This window comes from Oncorhynchus kisutch, linkage group LG19 (assembly GCF_002021735.2).
Source record: "Oncorhynchus kisutch isolate 150728-3 linkage group LG19, Okis_V2, whole genome shotgun sequence".
Lineage (NCBI taxonomy): Eukaryota > Metazoa > Chordata > Actinopteri > Salmoniformes > Salmonidae > Oncorhynchus > Oncorhynchus kisutch.
In genome coordinates, this window is record NC_034192.2 from 9,725,495 (window position 1) to 9,749,398 (window position 23,904).

General features: G+C 44.6%; 1 protein-coding gene across 1 annotated transcript in view; it reads left to right on the plus strand.

Annotated features, from left to right (window-relative positions):
* Nucleotides 1–8,304: 8,304 nt before the first annotated feature.
* Nucleotides 8,305–23,904, plus strand: part of LOC109864294 (potassium voltage-gated channel subfamily D member 2-like) — a 182,536-nt gene continuing 166,936 nt past the window's right edge. Inside the window, exons 1-2 of the mRNA XM_020451995.2 lie at nucleotides 8,305–9,106; nucleotides 9,416–10,616. Of these exons, the coding sequence (XP_020307584.1) occupies nucleotides 9,505–10,616 (1,112 nt within the window). The 5' untranslated portion in view covers nucleotides 8,305–9,106; nucleotides 9,416–9,504. The remainder of the gene's footprint in view (nucleotides 9,107–9,415; nucleotides 10,617–23,904) is intronic.

Consider the following 23,904-nt stretch of genomic DNA (forward strand, 5'->3'; position numbering starts at 1 on the left):
TTTCTCTTCCACTCATACAATCATACATAGTCAGGAATGGCTCTGCAATAGCCTGGTTCCTGAAATGTTTGTGCTATCTTGTCAGCTCCTGTATGGTCATTGCCACGACATGTTGGCAAGCCAGTACAAACCGATCTGGAACCAGGTTAGCTCTGCAATACGTTCACATTACAACATGTCATCGATATCATAATGCTTGATATAGAGAGATTCTGATATTTGTTTTGTTTTTTAATACAGTGAGTGAAACTGAGGGAATATTTTTTAAACGGAGCGGAATTGAATGTGTACTGTAGAAAGGATGTCTGCAACACTGAGGAAATAAGAGATAAGATGTTTTGGTATCAACTACCTTGGCCCTGCCAGGATAATAATATCATTTCACATAATAGATACTAGGCTACACATTTACCACTGTACCACCAGAATCACTAGTCCATTATTGCTATCATAAATGGTGACCTTGTGTAACGCTCGTCCTCTTCTTCTGATGAGGAGTAAGAGAGATCGGACCAATTTGCAGCGTGGTAAGTGTCCATTTTAATATGTCAAACTAAACACTACAAAATACAAAATAACAAAGTGAAACAAACGAAACAGTCCCGTGTGGTAACAAACACTAACACGGAAAATACAATCACCCACAACTCAAAAGTGAAACCAGGCTACCTAAGTATGGTTCTCAATCAGGAACAACGATTGACAGCTGCCTCTGACTGAGAACCAGACCAGGCCAAACACAGAAATCCCAAATCATAGAAGTGACACCCCCCCAAAAGGTGCGGACTCCGGCCGCAAAACCTGAACCTATAGGGGAGGGTCTGGGTGGGTGTCTGTCCGGGGTGGTGGATCTGGTGCGTGACGTGGACCCCACTCCACCATAGTCTTTCTCCGCCTCTTTAACCGCCTCCGTGGCCTCTTTAGAGCGGCGACCCTCGCCGCCGACCTCGAACTAGGGGACAACGTTTGACAGCTGCCTCTGATTGAGAACCATACCAGGCCAAACACAGAAATTCCAAATCATACAAAAAGGAACATAGACAACCCACCCAACTCACACCCTGACCATACTAAAACAAAGACAAAACAAGAGAACTAAGATCAGAACGTGACACCTTGTATTTGATTGATTGATTGATTTATTGATTGATTGATTGAGTGATTGATTGAGTGATTGATTGAGTGATTGATTTGATTTCACATATACAAATATGTATACACACAGTACATACTGACAGGGATAACAAAATAAAGACAATGATTTATTTCCATTGTGGTCCGTTTCCTTTTCTGTTTTTACTCCACCTTCCTTTAGATTAATATTTCCTATGGCTGATCTATTCGCTTGACTCTCTCATACTATAGGGAATCGGAGGACCTGTTTCACAGGAACCTGTATGGACAGCCATGGGTCACACAGAAGGGAAGCATTGAAACATGAGGACCCTTTCACCCCTTTACAGCCTCATCAATCAGTCTCAAGGCCACACAGACAGTTAGGCCATTTGTCATTTGCTTTTTCCTTTCTCTCTCTCACACACACACACACACACACACACACTGCTTTGGTGGTCTGACCCCATTCCCACCCCCGCCAGGGGCACACACACACACACACACACACACACACACACACTGCTTCGGTGGTCTACCCCCTCCCCTCCTCCGCCACAAGCACACACACACACACACACACACACACACACACACACACACACACACACACACACACACACACACACACACACACTGCTTCAGTGGCCTGACCCCCTCCCCACCCCTGCCACACACACACATACACACACACACACACATACTTTAAGGCTTCCCAAAGATGGCCATCAATCTTAGAGTACATGCTATTGATTAACACCCACAGTGTCCACACAGACAACTACGTATGTACACTAAGTACATACAGTTGAAGTAGGACGTTTGCATACACTTAAGCAAAATACATTTAAACTCAGTTTTTCACAATTCCTGACATTTAATCCTAGTAAAAATTCCCTGTCTTAGGTCAGTTAGGATCACCACTTTATTTAAAAAAATATGAAATGTCAAAACAATAGTAGAGAGAATGATTTATTTCAGCTTTTCTTTCTTTCATCACATTCCCAGTGGGTCATAAGTTACAATACACTCAATTAGTATTTGGAAACATTGCCTTTAAATTGTTTAATTTGGGTCAAACGTTTTGGGTAGCCTTCCACAAGCTTCCCACAATAAGTTGGGTGAATTTTGGCCCATTCCTCTGACAGAGCTGGTGTAACTGAGTCAGGTTTGTAGGCCTCCTTGCTCGCACACACTTTTTCAGTTCTGCCCACAAATGTTCTATGGGATTGAGGTCAGGGCTTTGTGATGGCCACTCCAATAGCTTGACTTTGTTGTCCTTAAGCCATTTTGCCACAACTTTGGAAGTATGCTTGGGGTCATTGTCCATTTTGAAGACCCCTTTGCGACCAAGCTTTTAACTTCCTGACTGATGTCTTGAGAGGTTGCTTCAATATATCCACATAATTTTCCTGCCTCATGATGCCATCTATTTTGTGCAGTGCACCAGTCCCTCCTGCAGCAAAGCACCCTCACAACATGATGCTGCCACCCCCGTGCTTCACAGTTGGGATGGTGTTCTTCAACTTGCAAGCCTCCCCTTTTTCCTCCAAACATAACAATGGTCATTATGGCCAAACAGTTCTATTTTTGTTTCATCAGATCAGAGGACATTTCTCCAAAAAGTACCATCTTTGTCCCCATGTGCAGTTGCAAACCATAGTCTGGGGTCTTTTGCTTTTTTATGGCGGTTTTGGAGCAGTGGCATCTTCCTTGCTGATTGGCCTTTCAGGTTGTCAATATAGGACTCGTTTTACTGTGGATATAGATACTTTTGTACCTGTTTCCTCCAGCATCTTCACAGGGTCCTTTGCTGTTGTTCTGGGATTGATTTGCACTTTTAGCACCAAAGTACGTTCATCTCTAGGAGACAGGACGCATTTCCTTCCTGAGCGGTATGACGGCTGCATGGTCCCATGGTGTTTATGCTTGCGTACTATTGTTTGTACAGATGAACGTGGTACCTTCTGGCATTTGGAAATTGGATGAAACAGACTTGTGGAGGTCTACAATTTTTTTCTGAGGTTTTGGCTGATGTCTTTTGATTTTCCCTCTCCCAGCAAAGAGGCACTGAGTTTGAAGGTAGGCCTTGAAATACATCCACAGTAACACCTCCAATTGACTCAAATGATGTCAATTTGCCTATCAGAAGCATTTTCTGGAATTTTCCAAGCTGTTTAGTGAAATAATCTGTCTGTAGACAATTGTTGGAAAAATGACTTGTCATGCACAATGTAGATGTTCTAACCAATTTGCCAAAACTATAGTTTGTTAACAAGAAATGTGTGGAGTGGTTGAAAAATGAGTTTTAATGACTCCAACCTAAGTGTATGTAAACTTCCGACTTCAACTGTACATACATGCTGCTGATTTAAGGTGGGTCTATTTTATGACATGCTCAATTTAACTGCACATTTGCTGATTAGTGATACAGCCATACCTTTGTGTGATAGATGCTTATGTGAAGAGGAAAGAAAACCAACTATTGTAGAGGGTTGAATCATTAGTGATGGATGTGTGTGTGAGAGAGCGGGAGAGAGGGAGAGAGATCTGGGTTGAGGAGTGAAAAGTACAATTTCTGTTCTGAATATGTGACACGTGCAGAGGGATGACATCATCACCACCTGCGACAGCTTGAGGAGATGCACATACAGTGGGTGCATTTGTACATTCAATCTGGAGTGCCAGAGTGCACTCAGAGTGCGCTCTGGGCGTTCGTAAATTCAGAGCGTTTCATTCTCTGGCGTTCAGAGCGCACACTGGACGCTCTGGCCGAGGAGTAGAGCTGATCCGAGCGTTATGACCTCACCACGGCAGTCAAGCACCCAAGCTACCTGGCTAATGTTGTCTAACTTGCTAGCAACCTCCAGAAACAAATGAGAGAACACCTCACTTTGACCATTTTACACACTCTTGCAGAGCTGGTTAGGCTGTTTTCATGTTATACAGAGCATTGGTGACTGTAAATGTGCTGCTGGCAACAGTTTAATAACGCTGTTTTGCCGGCTTTACGGACGTTTTTGAACGCTCAACACCCGTTGAATTCATCAGTTATTCTGCACTCTGGCACACTCAGATGAGAGTGCTCTGAAATAGGAGTAGATAGCCAGAGTAAATTTACGAACAGATAGCCAGAGTAAATTTACGAACAGATAGCCAGAGTAAATTTACGAACAGAGAGCCAGAGTAAATTTACGAACAGATAGCCAGAGTGAATTTCCGAACAGATAGCCAAAGTAAATTTACGAACAGATAGCCAGAGTGAATTTACGAACAGATAGCCAGAGTAAATTTACGAACAGATAGCCAGAGTAAATTTACGAACAGATAGCCAGAGTAAATTTACGAACGCACCCAGTATGTACAGTGTACAGTATGGACAATAGAAATAGAATGAATAGAACAGGCATCCCCATTCAAGTCAATGATGGCACAACGAGTGGACTGACGGGTGCACCCTTAGGAACAAAGCAGGAAGTGTACCCATCAATCTGTGCTGTGATTTGTTAAATCAAGTCAACTGACATTACAAAAAAATGCATTCCATTGCATGAGCCACATCAGTTAACATCATTTGAATGAACATTCTACATGACCATTGAAATTATTGCATCATAATACCAGGCAGCCATTGCAAGTATACCCAAGAGTTTACCAGTCAAATATCCAGGCTTAGAGCTTCCAACTCTGTTCTATTCATTCTATCTACAATCCATGCTTCATCTAGATATGTTAGTGCCACTGAATGAACTTAAAATATTCATGGGGGACTGTTACGGAGGAGTGTAAATGCTTTTTTTAGGCTGGATCATGTTGTTGTTTTGTATTGTTGTATGTTTTAATTCTGTAATGTATTGATTGTTGCTGCCTTCTTGGGCAGGTCTCCCTTGAAAAAGAGACTCTGGGTCTCAATGGGCTTTTCCTGGTTAAATGAAGGTTAAATAAAAAATTCAAATATGTATACAAGGGTATAGACAGCTCAAAAGACACAGCCCATGGGTCCAACATAGCTTCACACCAGTAACCATGGTGACGACAGCCTCACAGTGTCATAACCACACAGAACAGCGATCCTCTCAACTGCTAAATAGATCATATAATTACTGAGTCTTTCACGGGGGGGTAGTGTGCGGGTCATATGGTTTAAAAGTTCATCTGTATTTTTGTTCAAGCTTCAACAACAACAAAAATCAAATGTTGAATGTATCTGTAGGCTAGATAATGACAGTTTAGTGGTTTTGATTCGTTTTCATTTGCTTTCAATTTATATCCCCCTTTTTCTATTACCCTCGGACAATTAGCATTACTAGAATAAAACTGCTCTCTAAACATCCTGTTACAACTATGATTAAAGTAAGCTAAAGATGCGTTACATAACTGTGGAAGTATAGTCTTTTCTTCTTAGGTTTAGGTTTGTATCATTTTGGGGCTGTGAGAAACGTAGCCTATTAAACAGGGAGTTAGAGGCTTGCCTATCCCACCGTCCCTCTGTGGCTTTTGCAGTAGCCAAATAGATGTGTTGTGTTCTCCAAGGTCCTGAATTTCTCTTAGCACAATATCCGCATAGCCAGGGCTGCACAATCATTTCCTCTCTCTCTCTCTCTCTCTCTCTCTCTCTCTCTCTCTCATATTTTCAAAACGTGACAATGTGTAATCGGTGTTATTTTGGAATTGGTTGGTATCAAGAGGCCGCACGCAAGATAATTAATTAGAGGCGTAGGGCGGTAAGACACGCACCGTTTTGTTGAACCAGAAGGGCGCAGGCATCCTGGCTAGCTAGCTAAGTAAACTTGGCAAAAGAGGTGGGAGCACGAGAGAGCCTCGGATCAGCATGGTGTGGGGAGCATTTGGGCAGTTGCGGTGCGTGGGTAAAATCACTGGGGTAGCCAAGCCCCCCGCCAAAAAAAAAGCTATTTTAGAACCTACGTGTTGGGATAATTGCGTTGTTTACTAAATAATCTGTTTATTCATATGCCTCAAGGCATATAAATTCAACCACACCTTTGTTTTATCACAAAACCGGATAGCAACCTCTGTAACAGACAGTTACATAACATACAGCATGGTCAAGCAAGTTAATGTTTATGACATTTTCGGACAACTAAACAACTATAGGTTTATAACCACAGAGAATTATCACAAGGCGCAAAGAAAACAGGAGCTGCCTCCACTATTCCAGCACCATTTACACTTCATCAAATCACTTCTTCTTAGTCTAATACAGTGACAACTACAAGATACCAAAAACGATTTAGCCCAATCAAAGTCATCTAAATATGATGTGGCTGTCCATGGTTCTGATTTTTATGCGTGTGTTTCCCTTTGAACGTTCATCGAGTAGAAAAACATGTTGACTCACCCTACTTGTAGCGAAACGATAATGTCCTCCTCCTCTCTTTCATGTTGACTAAACGTCAATCTCTCTGTCATACAGTGCAGCTTTTATTATTTGTTGTCCTAGGCTACCTGGCTAAAATGCTTGTTCCCTAGCCTAATTTACAATCAGGGGCAACGTTAGCTAGTTAACATTAGCCTTCTACATCTAGCTACATATTGAACTTCCATCCTCTCAGGCCAGGGGCACAACAATGTCTGAATTAATGGTTGGATAAGAATCGTCATTATAATCATTGGTCAGTACGGACAATTAAGTTTAACCACAAGTCTAAATCCATGTCTCCATCCGTGGCTAATTTAGGAAAGGGACAATTGTAGCTAGCTAGCTAGCAACCGGAGGACCAACAAAACCACGAGAAGCAACAATTCAAGTTGTTTCTGTCAATGATGTATGCTCTCAATGGGTTTTGACAGGACTTTTGGTGGACCATTCACAGTTGAGCTCAGTTTAGCTCAACGCTGATTGGCAAATTTGTTATATATTTTTTTATCAAGGGAGGCAAAACGCTCACTGGCTTTACATGCATTCCATGTTACAGGCGGCAACAATGTCATACCCGAATGGACCAGACGGTATCAGAAATATGGCCTACGCGTAGAGAGACAGAGTGGCGCTGTTTCGCTCCCTCGTGTGCTTTCTCCTGGGAGATACGTTCAGCCTCTTGCAAATTGAAGGAACATTATGAAACACAGAGAAGAAAGACACATTTTTGCTTATTGTTTTATTATTGTTTTTTTGTCAATTTTGGGGGGAAGTCTGGCTTTCCTTGTCATCCATGAATACACGCTACTGCATTTTGAAATCAAAGACCCTATTACCAACCAACCCAAATCCCCAGCACGACTAAAATTGGGAAATTAATGAACAATTTCATGTCAGTATCACCAAGTCATTTTAGTGTGCATGCGCTGCATCAGGGTTGGCAATCAATTCAGTTATTTCACGATCGGGGTTCAGGCCAAGCCTGTGTGCCCATTGTATTATACAAGTGCCAGCATGATTCAAAACTTGGAATGCATGGCACGCCCTCCTTTGCCCCAATGATATCCATGTTTCCCTTTGAACGAGGGGCCGCCCGTGGTCTCTGTGATGCGCAATATACATGTTGATCTGGAAGAATAATATGCATCCCAGGGTTGAAGCACTGTAAGGTTTCACCATAACTCATGAGTCGATTACTTCAACACATATAGTAATGAAAGATTACTATGGAGTGGCCTGCCTGGGCTTCTAGGGCCCCAGCAGACTAAATAGATGTTTTTATGGTCACATACATCATGTGTTGTTTTAGAGGGTCAGCCATAGTACCCCTGGAGCAAATTATGGTTAAGTGCCTTGCTCAAGGGCACATCGCTAGGATACCTGCCACCCTACAGCTTCTCCTCTGGGGTTTGAGTGTCTTCTCCATAGATGAGTGCTGTCGGGTGGGGGGTCAATGCTCACTGCGCTAGACAATGACATACATCCATCGTGTTAATGACGTCTATAAAGTCTCCGTGGACATCTGCTGAGTGCTGAGGGGGAGAACATATACCCCGACTGAAGTGCGCTCCACTCCTCCCTCTGCTCATTGGGGCTCCCCTCTCACCTGAAAACTGTCTCCATCTAGCGGTGCTCCGGCTGAGCATCAGTGACAGTGCCCAGAGACAAGGAGGTTGGAATGACGGCCTGTGTATTAGCAACCACCTGCAAATACACTTTCAGTCAAATCTCCTTTTATGCACAATGTATTGCAGGCTATTGCTTTGATGTGATACTACTCTGTCAGGACGGTGTGGTACAGAGTCCGTTTCAGAAAGATATTTGGTTAATGTTGACACGGGCGTGCATAACCGGGTATCCGCAAGGCATCAAGGAGGAGCGCTCCATTTGATTACACAGAAGTTAAATAATGCCCGGAGCACTTCACACGCCCTCAACAAACTGGGGAGAGGAACTTGGGTTTTCGGCGCAGCTGCACATCAGTGAGAGTGGGGGAGAGGAGAGGCAGCCGAGCCAACAACTTCCATATTTGTTGCTCTCCTTCAACGATTCTGCAAATTCGGTTATTGATCCCCCATCTCTCCCCTTCTCTCTCTAGTGGTTATTATGTAATTATTCAACGGTTGCCTCCGCAGCTGGAGCCGCAGCTTGTGTTATGCTGGTAGCACACTTGTGCATTTGTGTGTGTCTGTGGTGAGCGCGCGCGTGTGTGTGTGATTTTATGTCCTTTCGCGCTTCAGCTGCGAACACAGAGCACAGTTGTCGGTGTGGACTCGGCCCATACAGTCATTGGTCTCCGAAGAGGATCACAGTTGCGCTTTTCTTGAAGAGCTCGAGCTCTAGGAGTGAAAAAGAAGCGGGAGGCGCGAGCTGAGCTTCCGGGTGTTGTTTGGCTAGAGAAAGCGCTCGAGAATGTCCTTGTATGACTGGAGCCAAGTCTTTTCCCGTGTTTGGAGCACGGAATTACTCCCGTTCTGAACTTGTTCCTGGTTCGTTTCCACCCTTTTGCCAAGGGGAGAATTTTCTGGATACTTTTGTGTGCAGAGAGGATTGTTTTATATTAGAAAGAGAAAGGAAAGCTTTATTTTTCAAACAAGTCACTTTTACGCAGAGGTGAGAAGGCTACATTACTCGTTTGTTGTGTGTGCTTCCCAGACTATTGCCGTTTAATCATGTATATTCTACTGCTAAATATTGGTTCAGTGACTACTCGTTCTCACGCTTTTACATTCACTATCGAAGACAGTAGGGCTATACGTGGGACACGTCTGTGCAATGCATTTAGATGTTATTATTTATTGAGTTTCAGAAGGAAACCGAATGAACAGCCTGTGGACGATTTATTAATTTCAGCCATGCATGATATGTCACAGTGTAGCCTATGAGTAGGCTAATGCTTGGGTTGTTTTCCTGCCTCTCCAGATGTCTTCTCGCCGCGCTGTGGTTTTGTGATCGCCCACCAGAGCGTCGAGAGCTCTTCACCGGGACCGAGTCTCACACAGTGGGTCACCATGGCAACGGGAGTGGCGGCGTGGTTACCCTTCGCCCGGGCGGCTGCTATAGGATGGATGCCGGTAGCCAGTGCGCCCATGCCGACGCCCCCGCCGGACAACCGGCGGAAGCAGGACGGGCTCATCTTGCTCAATGTCAGTGGACAGAAGTTTCAGACGTGGCGGAATACATTGGAGCGGTACCCGGACACTTTACTGGGCAGCACGGAACGGGAATTCTTCTTCCACGAGGAGACAAACGAATACTTTTTCGACCGTGACCCGGATATTTTCAGACACATTCTGAACTTCTACCGTACCGGGAAGCTGCACTACCCGCGCCAGGAGTGCATCTCAGCCTACGATGAGGAGCTGGCCTTCTTTGGGATCATACCGGAGATCATAGGGGACTGTTGCTATGAAGAGTACAAGGACCGGCGGCGGGAGAACCAGGAAAGGATCCAGGATGACGAGGACAGCGAGAACCAGAACGATATGGTCCCGCCGGATATGACATTCCGAGAAACCATGTGGCGGGCCTTCGAGAACCCCCACACGAGCACCATGGCCCTGGTGTTTTATTATGTCACCGGCTTCTTCATTGCTGTTTCCGTGATGGCCAACGTGGTGGAGACGGTCCCTTGCGGGACTTTGCCAAATCGGGTCAAACAGGTGTCGTGCGGGGAGCGGTACGCCTTGGCATTTTTCTGTCTGGATACGGCCTGCGTGATGATCTTCACCGTGGAGTACCTGCTGCGTCTAATGGCGGCGCCCAGCCGCTGGAACTTCATCAAGAGCGTGATGAGCGTCATCGATGTGGTGGCCATTATGCCCTATTACATCGGCCTGGTCATGACGGACAACGAGGACGTCAGCGGGGCCTTCGTCACCCTGAGGGTCTTCCGCGTTTTCAGGATTTTCAAATTCTCCCGCCACTCTGCGGGGCTGCGCATCCTGGGCTACACGCTGAAGAGCTGCGCCTCGGAGCTGGGCTTCCTGCTCTTCTCCCTCACCATGGCCATCATCATCTTCGCCACTGTCATGTTCTATGCTGAGAAGGGCTCCTCAGCCAGCAAGTTCACCAGCATCCCAGCAGCCTTCTGGTACACCATCGTCACCATGACAACTCTGGGGTAGGTGCTGGTCCAGCTTACCATACAGTGTAGATGTGTGGTCACATGCTCAGGAGGTATGTTGTCGTGTCAACCCTAAATCAGTAGCATTGGTTTGCTGTTGCTCTCTCCTTTGAGTGTGTTCTCTCTATGCAGCTGCAGTGTGAATGGAAGGTTGGGTAAATGGCTCAGAGGCCTGCCTAAATCCCGATTTACATGAAAGACCTTCACGTGAACGGTTTAGGGCATTCACAATAACATTCACATTCAAAGTCCTCAGAGGCATTTTCCTTATTCACAGCCCAAACTGTAGGCCTATGATGTCATCATATCCTAAGCACTGCAGCAGTTCTCATCATTAAGATTCACACCTCTTCAACACAGTCAAATGAAGAGAGCTATACATAGAAAACATGGGAGGAGCAGAGAGAGATCAATGACAATATTTAAATCAGAATATACTGCAATAGATTTCTCTCACACAGCCCATCTCTCTAGCCATACTCAGTTTGAAAAGTGGCAACAGCTGCAGAGCTGCAGTCTAATCTGTGCAAGAGGCATCTATTGCTGTTGATGTGTACACCCATTCATTAAAATGAATCCTGGGGCTACTGTTCATTGATGCCTTTGCCGATTTCTCCCACCTGCGCTGTGCAGTAGAAGCCTATTGTGCGCTCTCGATGGTGTTGAAAAAGAGAGTTGCCCGCCTTGGGGAAACAGAGCCGCAAGCATAGCAGTTGCACTGCGCTCTCCGTGGTGCTGAAGCGGAGCGGCAAGCATGGTAGTGCAGTACAGTGCGCTCTCCATGGTGCTGAAACGAAGCGCTACGGCTCTCTTCAGCATTGCGCGCTCCAGCATTGCCGTAACTTTGATCACAGCGCCGTTGAAGTCCATTCGGCTCATGAACACAAACGTGGAGTGGCAGCGTCATAGTTAACATGATAGATTTCACAAGGCTCAATTACTCATAGGTCAAGAGCTGGAATTTCTCTATTTGATTGGTTTGTTTTGTTCATTATTGAGCCTATTGCCTGACAGTTTGTCTATATGTGTCTCCCAGTGAATTTGATTGGAAGGCCTGTTGTGCTCTGATTACTTTATTCTGTAATTGCATGTGTAGAAGGGGAGAGATGGAGAGAAAATAGTGGCTAAGAGAAAGAGGTAGAGGAATAGATTGCCACACCTCATCGTGTGTAGTTTGTGTAGTAGCATGTCCCCACTGTCAGATTGGATGATATCAATAACAAAATGCAATTACTGGTTCACACTCACCACTGAGCTAATGGCTGACGCAGTAGGAGTGGTTCGTTCTTTCTGTGAGTGTTTGTGTGTGTGTGTCTTGGCCTTTCTGTTAATGAGATAGGCCTAAGACAAAGAAATTCAGGGAAGAAAAGCAACCTTCTCTCACACACAGACACAGTAACCTCACTGATACACAGCCAAGCTCTCATCCATAACCAGAAACCATTCTGTTGGCTCATAATAGAAGCCTCACTTCTTCGTTTTGCCAATGTGTCAATCAGCTGGTTACTGTGTGTGGTGTGTTTCTGGCTGCAGTGCCAGTGTGTGTGTCTGTTCGTGGGTGCGGGCGATGGCAGTACCTGAGGCCAGTCCGTGTTTACTGTGCCCAGGGCTTGACAGGTGGTGACTACACAGCTGCATTAGCCTTTGTTTGAGGGTACGAACACACAGTCATCTGTTTCTATTCTATTGCATTGGCCCAGTGCCTTACACAAAGTCATTGGATGAATCGAGTGTATGATAAAAATGCCCTGGACAGAATTATCAAAAATAAATACATGTCCAGTACTCATGTCCTTAAAAATCCCTACAATTCCCTCAAATGTGTGTGTCTGTGTGTGTGTGTGTGCGTGTGTGTGTGTGCTCGTACATGCGTGCGAGGAGTGTTTTGGTAGATTGAGCAAGGACATAGCTCTTAAGCGGACGTAGGCTATCGTTCTTTAATGTCTCATTACCTTTCCAGGGGACCAGAGACAGGGATGGATCTGTGGCTGGGAACTGCAGGGAGCAGGGGAGGGGAGGGAGGTGTGCTCAGTGAAGCAGGTAAAAGAGAGAGAAGGAGGGAGGGAAAGAGATATAGAGAAAGAGAAGGAAAAGGTCATAGGGATATTTGGAGAAAGGGCAGAGAGAGGGAGTGAGATAAAGGTGGCAAGACAGAGAGAGAGAGAGAGACAGAGAGAAAGAAAGAGAGAGACACAGAGACACAGAGAGAGAGAGAGAGATAAGAAGTCACAGCAGAGAGCAGTATGAGTTTTCTCTCACTGCTGTGTCTTTTATGAGCACACTGCAGCACTCCACGTTGCTCAATGCACCCATATACTTGAGCAATATCACTGGCTGCACCAAATTCACCATTATAAACTTAGTGGTTCGAGTCATGGTATATCAGATTGTATACCACAGGTCATGACAAAACATTTATTTGTACTGTTCTTATTATGCTGTTAACCAGTTTATAATAGCAATGAGGCACCTTGGGGGTTTGTGGTACATGGCCAATATAACACTGCTAAGGGTTGTAATTCAAGCATTCTGTGTTGCGTCGTGTGTAAGAACAGCTTTCCCGTGGTATATTGTCCATATACCACACCCCCTCAGGCCTTATTGCTTAAGTATACCTCAGCCTCTTACTGTTGCTAGCTCTCTCAAATCCCCAGACTGTCTCTGACCTGCAGTATCATGCTGTATAAGGTCTGGCTCCTGTGGTGCAGTTGCCCAGGGATTCATATTGTACTGTGTACACTGCGTGTCCATGCAGACTTCCGTGGTTTGGCTATCCCCGGGAAGAGAGGCAGTGTGTGTGTGTGTGTGTGCGTGTGTCTGTGTGTCTGTCTCTGCCTTTGTCTGTGTGTATCAGTGATTGGGAGGTGGACAACTTTAATTAATCATTAATCAAGTGTTCATAGATGACCAGCAAGGTCAAATAATAACCACAGTGGTTATAGAATGTGTAACACTTGAATAACTTGAATCAGTGTCACAGCTTAACCCCCTTGTCCTGCTTCTGGCCCCGTGGCCCCTCACGGTCCCACTAATTGACTCGTTTGTGGATTTACTGAAAGCGTCCAGGGCCAATTAAATCACTGCCATTCTAATTGGCTTATTCACTGTCAAACGGCATCCATTACTGAAGCATCTGTCACTACTGGAGATGCAGAGGAGAGAATGAGTGAAGGAGAGAGGGAGAGACACTAATAGACTGACAGAGGAGAGAGGAAGAGTGAAAGATGGGCAATGACAGAGGGAGAGAGGCAAGTCAGCAGACTCACTAAATGAGACACCTTTTTCCCTTAATCAAGGGCTCAATGTGGACCCTCTGATATGTGCAGTTGACTGAATGGGATGCCTAGCCCCATGAGGATTTGCTTGCTGAAGGTGTTGCATACATAGTATAGGTTGGTTATGCATGATGCTACTCAAGGCCATAGACTCATTCTAATAGGAGGCCATATAAAATACGATTTGTCTCTAGGGTCTAGTAAGGATTATAGCTCCTAGGAACTCAGTAGTCACATGGGGAGGGTCAGGGATTAAAGGTCAAGTCTGTTGGAGTCACAAAAGGGTTACAGGCATGATCAGGACTCTCATTACTATGTCAGGAGCCTGGTAGGGACCCTGCCCCAGGTTTCATCCTGTACTGAGCCTAGATCTGTATGTCTCGAGCCCAATATGGAGCCGGACTTAGGTTGCACTCATTATTGGCTGACTCTGGATCAGTATGCCTGGGAGGAGACATGCAATAACAGCCATGTAATTATTCACGAACTGGTGTGGTCACCTGGATAAACAGAGCTTAAAGGGTTAAAGGGAAACTTCAAAATTGTTCATCTTCATATTCATCATCTCATGTCGCACCACCCCATCAATATATGTGAAAATTGAGCGTTTAAGTTTTGTAGTAAAGAAGATAGAGGAAGACAAGTCTTTCCAATCACATCATCTATGTTATTTGTGTGATTTTGACCAATTATGAGTAGGCTTCCAACTCACACCCTCAAAGAGGTAGATCCCCTGAACGCAGCTCACATTCCAGCTCACTTTCCAGCTCACACTCTCAAACCCCTAGATCCCCTGAACGCAGCTCACTTTCCAGCCCACTTTCCAGCTCACACTCTCAAACCCCTAGATCCCCTGAACGCAACTCACTCTCCAGATCCCAATCACCTGAATTCTAATCACCTGTTCACACACCTTTATGTTATTAACACACACTATTTGGTTCAGTTCTTTGCACCCCATCATTGTGAGGTATTGCTTGTTTTGTGACACACTTCTTTCAGAGCTCTGGTTTTCTCCATGATTTACTCCTCCCGTGCACAATAGTTTTTGCCTGCCTCACTATCGATGCTTTTTGCCTATTCCTTGCCTGTACTTTAGCCTATTGGATTTCCTGTTATCTACATATTGCCTGAATCTCCCGGACTACATTGCTAGCCTTTTCAATGCCTGTACTGTTGCCCTTTTGGACCCCCTGTGCATGACCTTCTGCCTGCCCCTGGACCCAGCTACGTCCCTCCTCCTGTGTATGACCTTCTGACTGCCCCTGGACCCAGCTACGTGCCTCCTCCTGTGTATGACCTTCTGCCTGCCCCTGGACCCAGCTACCTGCCTCCTCCTGTGTATGACCTTCTGCCTGCCCCTGGACCCAGCTACCTGCCTCCTCCTGTGGTCCTTTACAATAAACACCTGCTGTGCCCTACGCTTGAAACCAGCTCCCTGTCTCCCCTCATGTTCATTACATTACCTACTAATTGTCTACTAATTGGCTGATGAGGTTATTGGAAACTCTTATCTTCCTCAATCTTTTTTTATAAAAAAAACACGTCATTTTCACATATGTTGATGTTGGGGTGGTGCTGGAGATGATGAATATGAATTAGAAAAATTGTGGCATTTTCCTTCAATATACTGTAGTCTATTAGGTTAACTCTAGTGACATTTCCCTTTAAAATAGGGCCGGTTGACTCTAGTGACATTTCCCTTTAATATTGGGCCGGTTGACTCTAGTGACATTTCCCTTTAATATAGTGCAGGTTGACTCTAATGACATTTCCCTTTAATATTGGTCCGGTTGACTCTAGTGACATTTCCCTTTAATATAGTGCAGGTTGACTCTAGTGACATTTCCCTTTAATATTGGGCCGGTTGACTCTAGTGACATTTCCCTTTAATATAGTGCAGGTTGACTCTAGTGACATTTCCCTTTAATATAGTGCAGGTTGACTCTAGTGACATTTCCCTTTAATATAGGGCTGGTTGACTCTAGTGACATTTTCCTTTAATATAGGGCTGGTTGACTCTAGTGACATTTCCCTTTAATATAGGGCTGGTTGACTCTAGTGACATTTCCCTTTAATATTGGGGTGGTTGAGTCTACTGACATTTCCCTTTAAGATAGGGCTGGTTGGCTTGAGACCTGGGGGGCTTCAGTGTCTGCTGGTTTTCATGATTGTTGTCTCTGAATGGTTGGTTGGTTAGTGACTGGTTTAGACCTGGGAAACAAGGTTACTGAGCTAGATTGAGAAAGCAAACCAGCAGACGGTTAACAAAGATTTCTGATTAACCCATGCTAGATGTTGTCGTTGATGTGCCTGTTTCATCTAAGAAACTAGATGAATCAACTAGATGAGTGTCGAAAACATCAGTCATAAATGGCCAGATACTTTCAAAGTCACGTGACGGAGTAGATGCCCAATTATGTCGCAGACGGTGGCAAATGTGCAGTTCTGCTCATCACGCGCCACACGCTCCCGCCATGTGACCAACCATGTCACAGCATGGGACTATGACAAGAGAGGCTGAACTATGACAGGAGAGGCGATGGTTCAGTTGACCACGTACCCGAACGGAGTGGAATGGAATTGGCAGATGAGGATGATTTACTTTGAACTATTGTTGCGATGACATAATTATGGTAATGCTCTGTGGTAATGCTGGGACTCATGTCCCTGTGTCATGTGGAATCATACTCACATTCCTATATGGAGTCATACAGGCACAGACATCTTTCTTACTCTATCCATATCATTGATACATGTTATATCATATATCATATTATATTACATATTATATCATATATCAATGTATGGAGGCTTCCCGGAGTGAGGGGTATTACAATTAGATTCTTCCCTACTTTGTTTTCCACCTGTTTGTTTAAATAAAGTTTTAAAGATTTGAAATTGGATTCCAGTGCAGCGTGTGCTCAGACATGTATCGATTTAAAGAACTGCAATGACTTTTGGGAAAAGTTTCCTTTGGGGTATAAAGACTGTTTGAGCTGCTTTTGTGTGAATGTGTTTAATGATCTGTCCATTCATCTAATAATAATTTCTACAGTACAACAACGGAATATAATTGAACATCGAAAAACAAATATTTGCTCTTACTTTGACCTGATAATGACGGCTTCATCCTTCCTACTGGGGTTTTTTGAAATATAAATTAGTCACAAAATTACATTTATTTACCATTTTCTCATTTAAGAAATCTTTATTAGTGCATTTGTGCATACATTTGTGGTGTGTGTACTGTCATGTTTATGTCATTGTGTCTGTATTCTTGCGTGTGTGTGTGTGTGTGATGTAGAGATGTTCTGCTGTGGAGCAGTGTGCACAGTATGTATGTCAACAAGCATAACTGCTTGACTTCCTGTAACTACCTGACATGCCGTGGGTGGCATAGTCCCCTGTCTATACAGGTGATACAGTCCAACTACCTACTACAGTGGAACACACTCTGACCCTCATCTCTGGGTGAACAAAACTCTGGAGCTGTTCATGTTTATTCATCAATGTATCTCTCTCTCTTCATCCCTCTTTCTGTATTTCTCTCCCCCTCCCTTTCTCTTTGTCTCTCCACCCTCCCTTTCCTGTCTCTCTCTCTCCCTCTTTTTCCTCTCGTCCTCTCCCCCCACTCTCTAATACTCCCTTTGTCTCCATCTCTTCCATGCTGCTCACCCCCCCCCCCTCCTCTCTCCGTGTCCGCATCAGAAGGCTTTTAATATCCAGGAAAAGTGCGTGAATTAATAAACAGATCAAATCATACAGTACACTCAGATGTCAGGCACCAGTTACAGCGCGGCGGGCGGCAGAGAGGAACAGAGAGAGGAAGCAGATTTCAGGTGAGCAGCCAACTGGGTTAAAAGGTGCTTGTGTTGTTACCACTGTCTTCTCTGATTGGCTGTTATTTGACATTCAGGGCCAGACAATAAAAATGCTAACATCACTTTTTGGTCTTCATTTAAGGTTAGGGTTAGACATAAGGTTAGCAGTGTGGTTATGGTTAGGGTTAAGATTAGGGTTAGAAATTGTAGAAATAGGTGGGGTTTAGCCAGAATTATGACTTTGTGGCGGTGTTAGTGATGATTATGTAGAGAGGTGCAATCCAACGAGGCCATTTCAGAGCCCAGCAGGAACGCGAATCAATCAAAGATAAGTGAGTGCTGCCTCTGATGCATATTTGAAATTGAGATAGCAGCTACAATCGGTGTTAAAGGCATCGATTTCCTCTCATACGAGCCACGCGGGTTGCAAATCACACCCATACAACAGCTTTAAGAGTTTAGTGTTCACTGAACATTGAGGTTTTGCCCTCAGATGAATAATATGTAACCAGAAAACCAGGTCATCATCAAGGACCCCAGACACCCCAGCCAGGAGCTGTTCTCTCCCTAACCGTCAGGCAGACGCTACCGAAGCATGAGCCGATACCAACAGGCTCAGAGAGTTTCTATCTACAAGCCATCAGACTGCTGAACACTTCTCTAATTCTCCGTCCCTTAGCACACATCACAACTGCTGCTATTATTCTGCTCAATTTATACACCCCCCCCCCTTCTCCAACGCACTTGTAGATATTGAACTATAAATTGTGCCTTCCTGTATGATACTTATGCTAAAATATTTATTCTGTTCTACTGACATTTACTTTATGTTCGTATTATTATTTGTTACTGTTTCTTATTGTTGTTGCGTTGTCGAGAAGGAACCTGAAAGAAAGCATTTCATTGGACGATGTATACCATGTGTATCCCGTACATACAACTAATAAAACTTGAAACTTGGTGTTCTTTAGTTAACCTTTGGGGTGTCTTGCTCTTTGTCGTCCATCTCTCTACCCCTCCATCCTTCGCTCTCTTCTTTCTCTCTGACTCTGGGTAGCTTATATATGCTTTTAACGGTGGATTAGGATGGGCCAAATTTAATTAATTTGTAATGCTGCATGGGTTAGGATCTAGCACATACACACACACACACACTGAGGCTACTACACACACATACACACTCTCTTGTATAGCGCGGCTAAGTGATTATTTTAAATAGGATCTTTAATGAAGCCACCTCGAGCCGCGCTGGAGTAGAAACGATGGCTTCTCGTCCCAGAGAGAAGAGGAGAGAACAAAAGAGAACATTGCTGAGGAAGGCTTCAACTGCAGCCTGCAGCCTTTTTGGAGCTTGGCCCGGACTTTGGCGCTGTTGGACAGTTGGACAGGTGGTGTCATAGTGGTGGTTCTGTATAATGATGAAATTGTCTCAATGACATAATATCCTACATGGTAACGGCTAACATTGTACTGTTTTGGGGAAGTGAGTAGAGAAACAAAGAGTTGGAGAAATAAAGAGTTGTTTCGGGAGAGAGATGGAGATTTCAGTTCCAGGGAGAGGGTGATTCACAGTTTGTTTTTGGGAAAGAGATTGACTGACAGATTGGCATATAAAGTTTGGCACTACTTCCTGTATTGCGTTACGTCCATAAACACAGCTAGCTTCGTTAGCTTCGCTTAACCTAGCGAACACCTAAAAACATGTTTATTTCCACACACCCCTTGCATAGAAGCCTTTTACATCTGACGACAACTACAACCTCTATTCTCCATACATCCATACACTTTCTGCTTGGATGATTTTCTCCTCCTCGTCAAATATTATGAACGCAACAGGGAGACGACGGACACGCTTTTCAAGTTGAATCTCAACTGTGTTTTATTATTTCCGGTTTTACGACGTTGAGTGTCTGCCGTCCGCACGTGTTTGCAACCAGAACAAGACATTACTCAAGTTACAATAGATATGCCAGGGGAGAACGACTGCCCCCTGTCATTGAAGCGACAAAAGTTCAAGGCCGACTCCCTTTATAGTGAAAGGGAAAATGGCAATAATCGTGGTCAATCAATTTTTTTATAACACAATCATGGTACCGATAATTGCTTCTAATACACCAGTCCTTTAACCGATTATTTAAAAATTTCACACAGAATAAGTTATAAGGATCATTTAGTTGCTTATGGCAGCCTGCAGTACCCCGGTCTGCCTTCAACTCAAGTTACTCAATGAGAGGGGGCAGCACTGAGCTAGCCTGCAACGTCACTTTCCGGAGTAGCTCAAACTGTATATTAGAAGCCATCTTAACTGACTTAATTTGGCTTCGATGCGTTATTCACATAGAAATGAATATTGTCACGTGATCGATGGCTTTGTACACTCACATACAGTAATTGAGATAGGCGGTATGTTGCATCCTAATACACGGTACAGTATGTTAATGAATTCACTAAACAGCCTTTCAACCAGTCACTTATCCAGGCCTCTTGTCTTCTTCCATTGATTATGTCTTAATATAAACAGAGAGCGACAGATGGTGACGGGTGGGCTCTGTGGCCCAGACACACATTGGGAGATGGACAGGAGACAGACAGGGAGTCAATAGTCCTCTACTGAGCTGTGTTACTGTACAATAGCTCTTCTCCAGTTGTTTTGTTCATACTGTTTTCGTTTGTGGAAGGCTAGGCTATCATGTGTTGGCTGTTTGGCTATGAGGAGAACGAGCCCTAGCTTATTCCTTTTTGCTGTCAAGGTGCATTTAGAGCCAGGGCCTAGCTGGACATGTTGTTGTTCTCAGAATGTCTGCTCAAATTGAATGGGGGTTAGAGCGCCTTGCAAATGGTGCATGTCAAGTAAAACACATACAGGCACTCACAAATACACACAAATATATATGCGTGCACACACACACACAACTAGCACTATAAATGAAAGTACAAACCAGTGGATAATGAAACGTGCTTGGGGTTAGAGAAACACCATATCTTCTATTTTCTTTGTCCCTTTCTCTCTCTTTCACTCTTTATCTTTCTCTCACTCTCTTAGTAGCAGCGGGTAAAATCGTGGGTAAAATCACTAAAGGTTGGTTAATGCTAATTATCTCTCTCTCTCTCTTTCTCTCTCTCTCTCTCTCTTTCTCTCTCTCTCTCTCTCTCTTTCTCTCTCTCTCTCTCTCTCTCTCTTTCTCTCTCTCACTCTTCCCCTTTATACTTGTGTGTGTGTGTGTGCCACCAGTATCTCTATTAAATGGTGTTTGCAGAGCTCTTATCTATCAGGAATATTGATCCACCGATGGTGGGCCGGGAGTGTGTTCATTGTGCCCTGTTAGTAAATACAGTGCTCTATCTATTCTCCCTTTCTTTCCTTCTCTCTTTTTTTCAGCAGCAATCATTGATCTGTTTATCAACAAGTCATATCAAAGACTCAGAGATGTCATTTTTCCTCCATTGAAGGTAAACAGTAAACACCGGTGTTGGAAAGAGACTCGTGGCTCTGGCACAAAGACATGACTTTATGTGTGCCTGCTGGGCTTTGTTAGACTTCTACACTCAGCCAGACACGGGAGGGAACCTGAGCACAATAGAAAACAGTCGAGAGGCAGGCAGAGGAGTCAACGAAAAAGAACAGTGAGAAAGAAGATAGGAAAGAAAGAAGGAGAGCCAGGAAGGCCTGTTTGTCTGTTCTGCAGGGCCGCTGTTCACCTTGGATGTTCCGGCATTGGCGGTTTAATTGAATAAAAAGGGTTATTTTTGCCTGCTATCATCTCAAGATTGTTTTGATTGTCCTACAGCGTCTGTCTGTCTAGCTATCTCAGAGGGGCCGTCTGTCTCTGTCTGGCTCGCCGGCTCGGCTTGAAAGGCTTAGCAAGCGTCCTTGAGTGTTTCCCATTGAAAAATGCTGAAAAGCTTTGAACACAGTGCTTGTTGAAATAGTAACGGAAAAGATTTGGTACGTTACCTTTGTCTTATGCTTATGATCAATCTCTGGCCCAACATTTGAACCGAGGAGTAAATTGACTGAAGCCTTGAGTTCTGGCCATATTGTAACACTTCATTTGAACCTGAATGTGTTTATAGTGACCACAGCAGATACTTTGTACTGCAGCCTGTATTCCTGACCCTAGTAATGACATAAGACGGTCCTGAGCTCTTTCAACACTGTTGGCTGTGTCGGAAAATCATTCTTGTTTGATATTGTACAGAGGTCAGTGTTAATGGTAGCTTAACAGTGCTGATAGAGGACTACAGGGTCGTGCTGAGGGGACAGAGAGAGGTTGTTATGGTGGCAAGGTGGCACACTTCCCCTGGGGAACGCAATCCATTTACCATTGACTGTCCCTTCCCATCACATCCCCTCCTGTCCCCTCCCACAGCACTGCCCTCTGCACACTGTCACACAGTCTATGATACTCCGGTGTCCTGTCATAGACATCTGAATGTCATACGCCCATGCATCTCAGAGGGAGGGATCTATTTTAAAATCACCTTTTGGCTGAATGACAGTTGACGGTTTGAAGAATGCATTGAGGATTCCATTTTAACCCAACACAAACATGATAGACACACATGCACGCTAGCGCACGCACACACACACACACACACACACACACACACACATACATACATACATACATACATACACACACATGCCTTGGCTGTGAGGGAGTGGAGGCTTTTTCCTAGAGATAGGTTGAAAGGTTGTTCACTCTGCTGCTTTAATCCCTGTTCAGGCCGATGACAGATGACTGGATAGGTTGACAAGGCATGGTGAACGGTGGCAAGGCCTTCTGCTTTTGGGCAGATAGAAAGAGAGTTGGCCTCATGTTTAAATCATCCCTCTTACCTGTCTTCCATCTCCCCCTCTCTTTCTCTCTCTCTCTCACACATCACTTCTCTCCCTCTCTTTCTCTCCTCTCCTCTATCCCCCCTCTCTCTCTCTCTCTCTCTCTCTCTCTCTCTCTCTCTCTCACATCACTTCTCTCCCTCACTCTTTCTCTCCTCTCCTCCATCCCTTCCTCTCTCTCTCTCTCTCTCTCTCTCTCTCTCTCTCTCTCTCTCTCTCTCATCATCTCGTCTCTTGTCTCTTGAGCGTCTGACATTCACACACACTACGTCTGTCCGGCCTTGAGACCGGGGAGAAATCTCTCTGTAAAATCCCACCACACACACACACACACACACACACACACACACACACACACACACACACACACACACACACACACACACACACACACACACACACACACACACACACACACACACACACACACACACACACACACACACAGCAGTGGTGGAAGCCTCTCTCTGTGTCGTGCTCACGGTCATTCGGTTAAGCAGCATTTATGTTTTATGTGATCCATGGAGAATAAATCTTCCTCTGGACCCGCTCATCTTTTAGTACCCCTCCTAATGTCAAAAGTGTGTGTGTTAGTGTGCGTGGGCATGTGTGTTGTGTCTGCGTGTGTGTGTGCCTGTGTGTGTGCGTGTGAGTGTGTGTGTGGGACTATCAAACCTCAAGCAGCATAGGAACTCCATGATTCCAATTGCTTATTTCCAGACCCATTTTGTGTGGGTAGAGTTCAGTGTGTCTCAGTGTGCATGGTGCAGCAGTACAGTACAGTACAGTTGGTAGCTAGTTAGCAGCAGGGAAGTGCTGACACAGTTTTTAGTGAAGTAGAGCGCGTGCCTGACATCATACCCTTCATCCCCATCTGAATGAGAACGCAGGGACCGGCAGGAGTAATGCATCTCACTTAGCTAGCAGGCTGCTAGCATACACCCTCTGGGAACATGAACACTATTTTGGGCTAACTGGGCTTCTTGACTAACCAATAGAAATAAGTGTTGCACTATGCTAACGCTGTGTGTATCCGCTGTACAACCAGTGATTTTAACTGTATAACATAATGCTATGTGTTAAGCTCCACTACGGCGATGCGATCAGCCTAACCAATACTATGTGTGTGCTTGTGTTTTAGCCACAAATACGATCATGGATTCTCTAACTCCTAACATAGTGCTTTTAGCTAGCACGTTATGCGTGTGTTAGCTCTACTAACAGACTGTCTCAGTAGGCTACACTAACACAGCTATTCCCTTCAATGTGGCAATTTAGCCCCGCTAACACAGTGCATTTAGCTATAATTGTGTGTGTGTTGTTCAGCCGCATGAACAAAGCATTAT